Raw genomic sequence first — 12,169 nt, forward strand, 5'->3', positions numbered from 1 at the left:
AGTAAAACTTTTTTTGCGAATGTCAGTTTGTTGTTCGTTCCCAGAACGTTCTATGTTGTTTAGTCAGTAAAGTTTTCTTTTGTAGAACATTCTCTTTAAGTTGTTACAAAAACCTCTCATCATTGTTCTTCATCATTTATGAATAAAAGAAAAAATTCTTGAGCACCAAATTAGCATATAAGAAAGATTTCCGAAGGGTCACATCCCAGCAGGCACGGGATGTCAACATGACGTCAGATTGATGTTGTGCACTAACGTCATGGGGACGTTGCTGCTTAGGTGGAAAATCGGATTGACGCCAGACCAACATCAGTGTCCAACCTCGGACAGATTTTGTCGGTGGATTTTGGTCACTTTCCGATGCAACCTAAAAACAACCAAATATCAACGTCTAATGATGTTACAGCTTGACGTTGTATGAACGTTACCAATATGACGTCTATCAAACATTGGAATTTGGTTGCCATACCTGATGAATACATTTTTTTAAGTCAATATGACGTTGGTTTCCAACACAACCTAAAATCAGCCAAATATCAAAAAATTTTTGACTTCGTTATTAGACATCAAAATAACATTGTCCTTAGACACTGGCTTGACACCTTACATCACAACCTAAATCTAACCTAATATTAACATCTTATGACGTTGCGTGCCTGCTGGGACAAAAACAAAAAACTGAAGTAATGAAATGGAATTCTATTTGGCAATATATTAAAATATAAACCGTTTCAGTCTTCAGTCTTTTCAACCAGTATTTTTTTTTTTTTCAAATATTTGTTATATAGACAAAATACTATTGTCAAAACCTCTTGTGTAGTATTTTTTTTAACTATTTAACATTGGATAGTGGGAGAATAGTGATCTATTTCAAACTAAATAAACAACATATTTCTTAGTTTATGCAATTTGTTTAGTTCTGGGTGTAAATATGTTATAGAAGATCTGCAAAAAATAAAACAAACCCTTAAAATTACACAAAATAAAAGATAAAATTTTGGGTGGCTCAGTGGTTAGCACCTTCGCCTCACAGCAAGAAGGTTGCTGGTTTGATTGCCAGCTGGGTCAGTCGGCATTTCTGTTTGGAGTTTGCATGTTCTCCCCATGTTCACGTGGGTTTCCTCTGGGTGCTCCTGTTTTCCCCACAGTCCAAAGACATGCGGTATAGGTGAACTGAAGAAACTAAATTGGCTGTATTGTATGTGTGTGAATAAATGTTTATGGGTGTTTCCTAGTACTGGGTTGCAGCTGGAAGAACATCCACTATGTAAAACATATACTGGATAAGTTGGTGGTTCATTCTGCTGTGTTGACCCTTGATAAAGGGACTAAGCCGATGGAGAATGAATGAATGAATGAAAAGTGGCACCTAAAAAAAATCACCTTCAGAAACATTTGAACAGCAGCATATATCACAAAGAGCTTGTTTCTCCTACAAGTTGACTATTTTGTCCTCTATTCATCTAAAGGTGTCTTCCTACCAAACGGAGGTCGAAGTTCCCGTAGGAGACGAGCTGTGTTAACAGAAGAGGGAGAGGTTTCCGAATGTGAGAGCACCAGCTCATCTTCATCTTCAACATCTGCATCTTCATCCTCTTCTGCAACCTCCTCCTCTTCATCCGAAAGCGACGACAGCAGTGCAGAGGTGAGCGGCTTCGCAGATGGCGGCGATCACGACTACAGCAAAGCTCCGCAACATAAACAGAAAGGCAAAGCTCCAGCACCACCACCACCTTCACCTCCACCACCACCACCAGCTCCCACGATTGACAACCCAAAGAGAAAGAGGAAAGGAGAAGAAGAGCAGTCTGCAGAACCTGAGAAACGACCACGGCGGACGAGCAGCAGAGAGGAGGAGGAGGAGGAGGAGGAAGAGGAGGTAGATGATGAGCCTGAAGAAGAGGAAGAACCAGATGAAGAAGAGGAACCTGAGGAGGAAGAGGAGGAGTCAGATGATGAAAATGTCATTTCACCATCAAAAAGGTCAAATCAAAGAACTCCAAAGTCCGGACGGGTCAATACTCGTAACCAAGGGCGTAGAACTGTTCTGTACAACGATGACTCTGAAGAGGAGGGTCCCACGTCGGACCCGCTGAATCTGGGAATGTCCCGTTCCGGAAGAGTTCGTCGCATGACTGAACGTGCAAGGGTCAGCCATCTAATGGGCTGGACACATTGATGATCCTTACACAGACTCACTACTGCAGGGATTTTGTTTTTAGTGCTGTCCTTGTTTGTTTTACGTCCCCAGACTTGACGTTCATGACTCTTCCTGGACTGTGGTGCTTTCTCTTCTCTGTGGTTTGCTAGAATCTACCACACCATCATCTAATCATCCACCTCTGCCTTATTCAGGTCCAGAGCGGCGAAGAGTCAGTCGTTCTTCCCATCTTCTGTCTTTCAGTTTCTCTCACTCCGAGGAGTCTATCCTGTCAGAAAGATGGTGCTGCTGTTCTCCCACTTCCATCTTGCATTCTTTTCATACCTTTTTTTTTAAACTAGCGATCATCGAGAACACTTAAGTTTACCGTGTAATTCAGCTGACTTGACTTCACTGTTAAATCAGGTTATGCATTTACCTCTGTTCAAAAATGAAATCAATCTAAGACGCATTAAGTACTTCCAGATCACTCGCGCTGCACCTCCTCCATCTGAGCTCAGACGTGAGAGGAGGATTGTGGGAAACGTAGGAGAAAACGCACTTCTCCTCGCTCAAATACACTTCAGATACACTTTTTTTAACAGAATGTATTTATATTTTTCCACTCTTGTATGGTACACTCGGATTCATTCTTAGCTTTCAGTAAGGAGGACGTTCGTGTTGATGATGTTTGCACATTTTATGTCGAGTTTATGTGGCAGCTGATTGGTGGACATGAGGTGACGTCTGAATCCTCTATTCTGACTGGTTCAGATTTCCTGTAAATTGAAAACTGGTGCTTTCTGAAGAGTAACAGGCTGTTTTTTTACTGGTTTGGTGTTAATTTCCCTCTGTGCCATTTATTATGAAAACCGAAAAGACTGTTCTGGTTTGAACAGGAAACGCTCTCCGAAAGTCACCTAATGTGATCAGTGTTTTCTAGTGTGATTTCAGGATGGTGAATACAAAGCATTATGAACTGATGATATCAAATTGAATCTTGAGTTTGATTTGTGGTGTCAAACGGTGTGTCCAGGACACATTTTAACACACTGGTACATCTCTCGTGCTCTGTTTTACTCTGTTAATCCAGTGTCTCACTTTTGGTTTTCTCTTAGTTGCACTGCTGTGAGAAGCACCCTCTTCATCAGTCTCTAAACTGATTTTCCTCCCAGTTTGAGAGCTCAGCCTGTCAGGATACAGCATTATAATCGTAAGGCTCTGTGTCACTTCAACATGATTTGACCAGACTGAGTTCGTTCATTTCCTTTCCATTTCTCATGGCTTTTTTATCAGGGTTTTTCATGGTGTGACAGACGAGGCCTGGATCTGTCAGTGACTATGATGGGGAAAATGGTCATGATGATGTTAGATGTCATAAGCTTGTGTGTTCATTTTTTTCTTTTGTACACATTTTGGATTGTTTTTTATAATAAAAGATGTAAAACTGATTCTGTTCTATTAGTACTTCTGCTACTGTTATGTTCTTCTGTTCTCTCTCTCTCTCTCTGTCTGTCTGTCTGTGTGTGTGTGTCTGTGTCTGTGTGTGTGTGTGTGTGTCTGTCTGTGTGTGTGTGTTAGCATGTACAGTAATTGGGCACTATATTTGGTACACCTTGCTAGTTCGTTGGGTTATTGATTCAACATGGTGCTAAAAGCATTTAAAGGTGCTGTATGTAAGTGTTTGACTCTTCTAAAGCATAGAAATAGCGTAATGTGCAGATATTTAAGAAACATGCCAAGTGAACATTCTTTTTTTTTATCTAAAGAAACAATGCTACGGTCAGATATTCTGTTTTAAAAATGTGAGTTATGTGCTGGAATGTCTGTCTTTGTTTTGTTTTTTTTTAACCCACCCAATGCCAGTTTAGCCAATTATATTTTAGCAGCCCAGGTTGCCCTGGTGGAAAACCACGTATTTAATTCATTCATTCAGATAGGCTCTCAAAGTGTGTGCCCGTGACCAAATCGTGACCTCCGGTGGTCAATAGCAGCCTAAAATGAGATGCAGATTCAGTTCCACGTGAGGTTATTAATTAGCACTAATAATATAAATATTACCAGGGAAAACATTAGGTGAGCAGGTTACATTTTAACCCTGTGCCCTAACAACATGCTACGCAACGAGATTTGCTGTGATAAGCAATTTGGCTATTTGCACTAGACAAAACACAACAGAAATGTAAATACAGCCATTCAGAAGCACAGAATAGTGCATTTACTGCATTACATTGAAAGGGTAAGATTTATAAACTCATTAATACATATTAAACCTCTTTAACATTAAATATGTATGCTGAATCAGTCATATGTGTTGGTTTTTAGTCACAGTTCTGAAGTTCCATTTCAAACGGTTTATTTTATTTTCAAGATCTGAGGTAAAGTATCTGCTGTTGCTTTCAGTATTATTGCAATAAATGTCAGGTAAAATGGCATTTAAACTCACATTGTTTGCATTTAACACTGAATAAAGCACATGAGGTGTACCTGAGGTGATCATTGTCAGTTTTCTGTTTTTCAACTGAGTGTAACCTGTGTTGGTTGGAACAAAAACTCCATTTAAAATGGAAAATATTCCTTTTATTAGTTGTCCTTACTTTTAATTAGAACACTGTTTAAATCAGCCTTTAGGCTCGATTTCAGAATCATTCCTGTTGTTCGTCAATCTGGCAACCTGCACTTGCATTTGTTTTGATCCAGGAATACAATACCTAGTTCAACCACTAGGTGTGAAACTTACATACTATTTATACAAAAGCATATATTGCATTCATAATGTGAATCTCATAGGTGCTCGACTGAATTGAGACTGTGATTGTGAAGGCCAGTTAATACTCGCTGTCATGTTCAGTTTTGTTAATTAATGCCCAGTTGGGGTGAGAAAAAAACAAACATTTTCTACACCACTTCTGCTGCTGTAGCTCATCTGCTTATTATTATAAATTGCTATAAAATATTACTTGGGGCAAAAACCTAGGCTCATTACAGTAATATATAAGCGATTGTTCTATTCTTATGTTTGCCCCATTTTTTCGTTATTATTACTTGAATATACATTTTATCAATTGAATCATAATTTTTCATATTAATAGGGTTAGGGTTATTTATTGAATTTATGGATTTAATATGCTCTTCTAAATGGTCTTCATGTTTTATTTTTAAATGTCTCAATTTATTTTTATCTTAATTTTATTTTCATGGTCATAATAGTTTACGGTGTTATTACATTTTTTTACTTTTATGTACTACATGTGTATTATTTTCTACACATTTTAGCCCTCCTTTGTGGAGCCTCGCTAGAAAACCTCTATATTGTTAAGTGATATATAATTTTTTTTTATTTTTTAATACAATATTTCATGAAAAACATTTATCACAGAACGTCTCGCCCTTTTCTCTGTTTTGCAATGACATCACTGACCTGAGCGCATGACCGTGACATCACTCCAGTTGTTCGGAGAAGCCGGAAGTGAATACAGGAAAAATACAACAAACGGAGCGGCCACTGTTGCAGATCCACACGAAGAGCTCGGTGAAGACAAGACTGAACACTTCTTTCGTCTGATTCTCAAGTTGACCCCAGCAGCACCACCGGGCAGTCATGTCGAGCATGGAGAGTATCCTTTCGGAATCGGGCCCGGGCCACATACACTTTCTCGCTGGGACCGTAAACACTTATACTGAGACTCATTGATGAGTTAAAGTCGGTGGTGAAAATATTATAGTGTATTATATGAGATGAGGTCTAGTCAGGTTACATTCGATAGATCAAATAGCATTTCCGAATTTCTTCTGTCGTCACTGGAGGTTGTGATTGATTTAGAAAGTGGATCTGAAGACCAAGAGTCGAAACACCGAAAGCAGAAAGATAAACAAGTTGGTGAACTCCTCGTAACGTTACTCTTTACATTTAAGTTATTTTCTGTGGTTTTAAAAACGTCTTTTGTTGTGTAAGTGATCTAAAACATCCCAAAATTCCGCCAGGTACGACTCTGACGTAGAATTACGTACTGTCGCCACCTATGTCTTATTTAGGTAAAGTCCCAATCCAGTCAGACTAGTTTGTTCAGTTGTGAGATGGCGTATTGTGTTTATACTGTCATAGGCTTTTATTGTGCAAATGTTTTCTACGTATGAGAAGATAAAGTGTGTTTCAGATCTTTTCCTTGACTTTTGACTCCAGAGCATTTGTTCAACCTCAAGTTTGCTGCCAAAGAACTTCAGCGGAACTCCAAAAAATGCGACAAAGAAGAGAAAGCAGAGAAAGTAAAAGTCAAGAAGGTAAACAAGCAAAAACAAAACGCATAGAGCAGCAGCACAGCATCTTTACCAAACAGCTGCACAGCTTTCTGAGCTGTTTTGAGTTTTTCTGTCTGTATATTTTATGTGCTTGATTGTATAAAACATTCTGAGATGTTTCACTCTCAGTATGTAAACTTGCATGGTACAAATTATAGTATTGTAAAGGTCAAACTAAATTAAGAGCCAAATATTGATTTTTCAATAGCAAGATTATATTTCAAGTTTTATATTTTTATTTTCTTAGATAATAGTGAGAATTGGGAGGAATTAAGTCAGAATAGCTCAAAAGCCTTTTAATTTATATGTAAACATGTATTGCAAGATATTGAATTAATGTAGTTTAGAAATGTTTTAGCAATTCTGATAAATGTTTGCAGAATTGTGCGCTATAAAAATCATTTCATGACAACATTTTTGTTTTATGTTTAGAAGAAATACTATTGGTCATTTAAGTAAAACATAATTTTGTATTGTTCTTCAAACACTACTATAAATAATAAAATACAGAGAAACTATGGATTTTCAAGTGATCTGTGATAATTTTCTATAAATAATAATACATACAATAATCTGGTTTACTCTTGTTCAATTTCACCTGTATCACACTTAAGTACCTAAACTATATTACACTTGGGTGTTTTACGCTTCAAATTTTTTTTTTAAATATAGTAAATGTAATTACTGATCGTTAAAATTATAGTTCACCCAAAACTGAAGATTTTGTAACACTTTATTTTGATGGTCCATTTGAGTGTTAGTAGACTGTCTCGTTAATATAAGCTGATACTGCTCTTTCAACAGACTTTTAACTATAAAAAATATAAATATAAAAAACTTTGTAAGTACTTGTTAAATTGCACCAACCCTAACCTAACAGTCTACTTATAATCTAATGAGAATTAGTTGGCATGTAGATGCAACGTAACTTAAATTCAACAAACGGACCATCAAAATGTAATGACCCAAGATTCTGTCCCTCTCCAATTGACACAAACCTATTATATTTTTCTTCTGTTGAATACAAAATAAGTTATTTTGATAAATTTAAGAGACCTATAACCACTGACTTCTATAGTAGGAAAAACAAATACGATGGAAGCCAATGGTTACCTGTTTAATGGTAACATTCTTCAGAAAGATTAAACTCCTAAAGGTTTGGAATCCTTTGAGGTTGAGAAAATAATAAATAAATGTTTATTTTTGAGTGAACTATCCCTTTAATGTCAAATTGTGTTATCACCGATGTGTATCACTGACTAAGCTCTCTGCTTTTATTTTGGTACTCAGGCAATCCAAAAGGGCAACATGGAAGTTGCGCGAATACATGCAGAAAACGCCATCCGCCAGAAGAACCAATCGGTGAACTTCCTCCGAATGAGCGCAAGAGTGGATGCAGTGGCTGCACGAGTACAGACTGCAGTCACCATGAACCAAGTACACACGCATGCTTTTCTCTTCATACTAAAATATGCTTTACTATTCATGCAGTCGGCTTAATGTTTAACTTTTGATTTTTATTCTCCAGGTCACCAAGTCTATGGCTGGGGTTGTGAAGGGCATGGATGCAACCCTGAAGAGTATGAACCTTGAGAAGGTGAGATGAAGTCCTCTAGGCCTTAACGTGTTTTCGTTGAGCAGCTCTTTCACATACAATCACTCTTTTGCTCTGATTAATATTCCTCATGTTAATCGTTAGATATCAGGGCTGATGGAGAAGTTTGAGCGTCAGTTTGAGACTCTGGATGTTCAGACGGCTCAGATGGAGGACTCGATGAGCAGCACCACAACGCTGACCACACCACAGGTGACGCATATAGATAATGCTACTCTGACTGCATGTACGCTGACCAACATACTCGTTCTTTTGCCGTTTGTGACACTTGCTGTTTTTTAGGGTCAAGTTGATACTCTGATGATGGAAATGGCAGATGAAGCAGGGTAAGAACACTTTAAATGTTGAGATTCATTACTTTTATTATTAGCAGTGAGCTCTGTAATAAATACAATGCATACGCCACAAAAGATTGTGATTGGTAGGATTTCAATAAGTTTCTTATACACACACCAAGGCAGCATTTATTTCATCTATATACAATGATATTATGGAAAAAAGTTTTGATATTTTTCCTATTATGCAAAATAATAATAATTTCAGCAAATTATTAACTTTTTTTTTTACTTTTTTATTTAAGATTTTATAAGCATTTTTAAGCATTAGAGATAAGTACATGCTTCCTGACAGAACATTTACGTCAATTATTATAGCATTTGATGGAACCACATTCCAAATCATTCCACCAAACGTTTTGTTTTTATGTGTCTCTTAAAATGCAAATGAGCTGCTGCTCTCCAGCAGCACATTATAAAGTGTAAATAAAAGCTTTCCAGTGCCATTTAAGATAAAAACAAACAAACAACACTTGTGTGTTTAGGCTGGATCTCAATATGGAGCTTCCTCAAGGTCAGACAGGATCAGTGGGAACCAGCGTAGCATCTGCAGAACAGGTAAAACACACACACATAAACACAGACGCACTAACACATGACAGATATACTGTAACGCATCTATCTCTCTCCCTGTAGGATGAGCTCTCTCAGAGACTGGCCAAACTCAGAGACCAGGTTTAAGGGGAAGCGGTGGTGAGTGTGTGTGTGTGTGTGTGTGTGTGAGAGAGAGAGAGGGACTGTGTATGTGCGAGTGTGAGATCAACATATCCTCTATTTACTGAACCCTGGAAACATTGGCCTCATTGTTTATTTGTGTTCAGATTTATTTTCGTGCCGTCAAGGACGTGAAGCTTTTCAAATCCACAATAAAACACTGAAAGCTATCTGTAATGATGCGCTGAATCGGATACAAGGACTAATGTTACGCGGTAACACTGCTGTCGTCAGGATTATTCTGGGGTCCTGCTCTTCTCAAATTATTGGATTAAAGATGATCATATTGGTGTAACATTTCTTTGTTGTTTTTATTTGCGCTTATGTTTTAACTAGCAGCTTGTCTCTCGGATGTTCTGTCAGTGCTGGCTGATGAGCAGACTAAATGTTGGGTTCAGTTATGTCTCGTTTCTTCTTGCTGCTCCTCTGCTTCAAGTGGATTGTGGGATTAATGCATGTGATCAAGATGATGATTTGAATACAATGTTCATTTTGTCCAATGCTGTAAATCCCCAGTTTAACCTATATTTATACACCCCTACAGAAGCTCTGATCTTTGTTTTGTTTCCCCTAAATGTAAAACAAAAAGAAAAAAAAAGCCTTTGGCAGTGTACGGCTCAAGCAGTTGATCTTTAGACGAGAATATATAAATATGTTTGTGTATATAAATAAACATTTTGCAACACATTAAAGTGTTGGTGAATGTTTTTCCTTCCATCTGTTGGCAAAATGTTGGTTTTCAGATGTGGTACAGTGATCGCGTGATTGGTCTGTTGGGCCCAGAGTTACTGTAGGGTTTGGTTTTGATTGGGCTCGAGAGCTTGAGCGGTGATGAGTTTTGATTGGTCCACTGGGTTCAGAGTTAACAGCGCCGCGCAGCTCTTACTGCTACACTGGATCTGTAGTCCAAGGAGAAATATGCTGCTCAGAAACCAAAACCAAGCATTTTTTTGTGTAATTGCCCATCGGAGTATTACGTGATGTTTTATGCGTGCATCTGTGTGTTCTGTCATTTATTCGACAACTACAACTCAGAGTTGTGACAGTATGCAAAACGCAAATATTAAAGAAGGTAGTGATTTCCTAATTTACTTTGACTTGTGTTTCATTGCAGACAATATGAACACACAATAGTTCATGTTTTGTCTGCTCAACTTTATTTCATTTGTAAATATATCCTCTTTCCTGTCATTCCGACCTGCAACACATTCCAAAAAAGTTGGGACAGAATCGGTTTAGGGCTAGTAATTAGGTAAATTGATGGTTAAATGATGATGGTTAAACAATGTCAACAGGTGATTGCAACTTATTTGGTACAAAAGGAGCAACCAAGAAAGGTCTAGTTCTTTAGGAGCAAACATGAGCCGAGGATCACCAGTTTCCCAACCAATATGTGGGAAAAATATTAAAATATTCAAAAACAATGTTCCTTAATGAAAGATGGGAAGACATTTGGATATTTTACCTTCAACAGTGCACATCATTATTAAAAGATTCAAGGAATCTGAAGGAATTTCAGTGTATAAAGAACAAGGGGCGCAAGCCTAAGCTAAACATCTCCGATCACTCGGGCAGCACTGCATCAAGAATCATCATTTATCTATAAGCGATATCACCACATGGGCTCAGGACTACTTTGGCAAACCTATGTCAAGTTCCACAATACATGGTTACATCCACAAATGCCAGTTAAACTACACTGTGCCAAAAGGAAGCCCTATGTTAACAGTGTCCAGAAGCACCGTCAACTTCTCTGGGCTTGGAGGCATCTGGGATAGACCATCACACAGTGGAAATGTCACTGCTGACTGGTCAATGCTTGACAATTTTATATTGGCCTGGAGGATTGGGTATATGTAGATTGCTAGGTGACCAACCGTTTTCTTAAAGGATGACAAGTTGATAAAACATTGCTGCAACTCTGCAAGTTTTATTTCTGAAGAAAATTAAAAAACACTGCAGTGTTTGTCTAAGATATCAAAATGTGTACATAACATACAAAATATGAAGCTGATCGGTCAATTCTTGTCACGTGACTTGCCGTGCACACGCGGCATTCTGAAGATGTTTTTACACTGGGTGTGCCAGAAAGATGCGAGCGTATCGCGCCGCTTGCACGTGTTACTCCTAATATGTGCGTACAAGCCACGCACCTCCATTAGAAAGAATAAACTTGCATACAAAAAAAGACACAATATTTGAACGGCTGCTGTCATTTCTGATCTCCTTCTAGTCGATCTTCTTGCACAGACATGCTGGATTGACCTGATTTATAGACAAATGGGTTGTGGATCCATACCTTTGGCAGTTCGTGGGTCCTTCACTGGGCCTTTTCCCCCAGGTGCACTCTTATGGTCTACACCTCACAACAACACGTAGCACAAGCACTGTGATTGGCCGGTTTGGTAACCCTGACGAGTGTAGGTGGGACCAAGAGCTGCGCGAACCCGTTGTAGCGAGTGTTTACAAGTGTTGAGTCCCGTGAAGGAGCTCCAGATGAAAAGTTTTGTTTTGTGTTTGAGCCACTTGAACGTTAAGGTAGCGTTCAGAAAAAACAACACCAGCGAAGAAACTCGACACAGAGGAACATAAAAACCTTCTGCCAGCTAGCATTTCGGAAGTGTTACTGCAGAGCAAACAGAACACAGAAGTATAAATGCACTCAAGGGCTTTCTTTTTTCTTTTGGGTGCATTTAATCAAAAAGTTCTGCAAATAGACAATAAATTATTTATTAAGAATATAAACAAATACTGTTTACTTAAGTTTTCTATTTAGCAAATAATCTTGAAAAGTTATCACAGAAATCTTAAGAAGCACAACACTTTTAGACAGCAGTAAGGATAATAAAGGTTTGCTGAGCAAATACGAATGTTTTCTGAAGACTTATGTTAAAATAAATTAAAATGGTAATTTAAAAATGGAATAATATTTTACAATATTTCTTTTTTACTGCAGGTTTTTGCAGAGGAGTTCAAAAAAATCTTTGACGTTTCCCAAACTTTTGTTTGGTACAATAAAGTGTTCTCACAAACAGCTTATGCTTGTTATTTTACGACCATCTCTGA

At 38.0% G+C, this 12,169-nt stretch overlaps 2 protein-coding genes and 1 long non-coding RNA gene across 6 annotated transcripts in view; 2 read left to right on the forward strand and 1 right to left on the reverse strand.

Moving 5' to 3' along the window:
* Window positions 1-3,591, forward strand: part of brwd3 (bromodomain and WD repeat domain containing 3) — a 47,986-nt gene extending 44,395 nt beyond the window's left edge. For both annotated transcript variants that reach the window (XM_087253406.1, XM_087253407.1), the window contains exon 40: window positions 1,470-3,591. In XM_087253406.1, coding sequence (XP_087109532.1) covers window positions 1,470-2,179 — 710 coding nt within the window. In that variant the 3' untranslated portion in view covers window positions 2,180-3,591. The remainder of the gene's footprint in view (window positions 1-1,469) is intronic.
* LOC147843952 (uncharacterized) lies at window positions 23-6,152 on the reverse strand. Its single transcript, XR_015491159.1, has 3 exons — window positions 4,881-6,152; window positions 673-4,765; window positions 23-127 (listed from the first exon to the last, which is right to left on the reverse strand). It is a non-coding gene; the product is annotated as an uncharacterized LOC147843952 (long non-coding RNA).
* chmp1b (charged multivesicular body protein 1B) lies at window positions 5,589-9,790 on the forward strand. Of its 3 annotated transcripts, XM_087251367.1 has the most exons (9): window positions 5,589-5,757; window positions 6,324-6,421; window positions 7,730-7,876; window positions 7,968-8,036; window positions 8,139-8,246; window positions 8,337-8,380; window positions 8,875-8,947; window positions 9,026-9,082; window positions 9,211-9,400. In XM_087251367.1, the coding sequence occupies exons 1-8, from the start codon at window positions 5,742-5,744 to the stop codon at window positions 9,068-9,070; spliced, it is 600 nt and encodes a 199-aa protein (XP_087107493.1). In that variant the 5' UTR covers window positions 5,589-5,741; the 3' UTR covers window positions 9,071-9,082; window positions 9,211-9,400.
* The last annotated feature ends 2,379 nt before the right edge of the window (window positions 9,791-12,169 follow it).

This window comes from Danio rerio, chromosome 5 (genome assembly GCF_052040795.2).
Source record: "Danio rerio strain M-AB ecotype USA chromosome 5, GRCz13ab, whole genome shotgun sequence".
NCBI classification, from domain to species: Eukaryota; Metazoa; Chordata; class Actinopteri; order Cypriniformes; family Danionidae; genus Danio; species Danio rerio.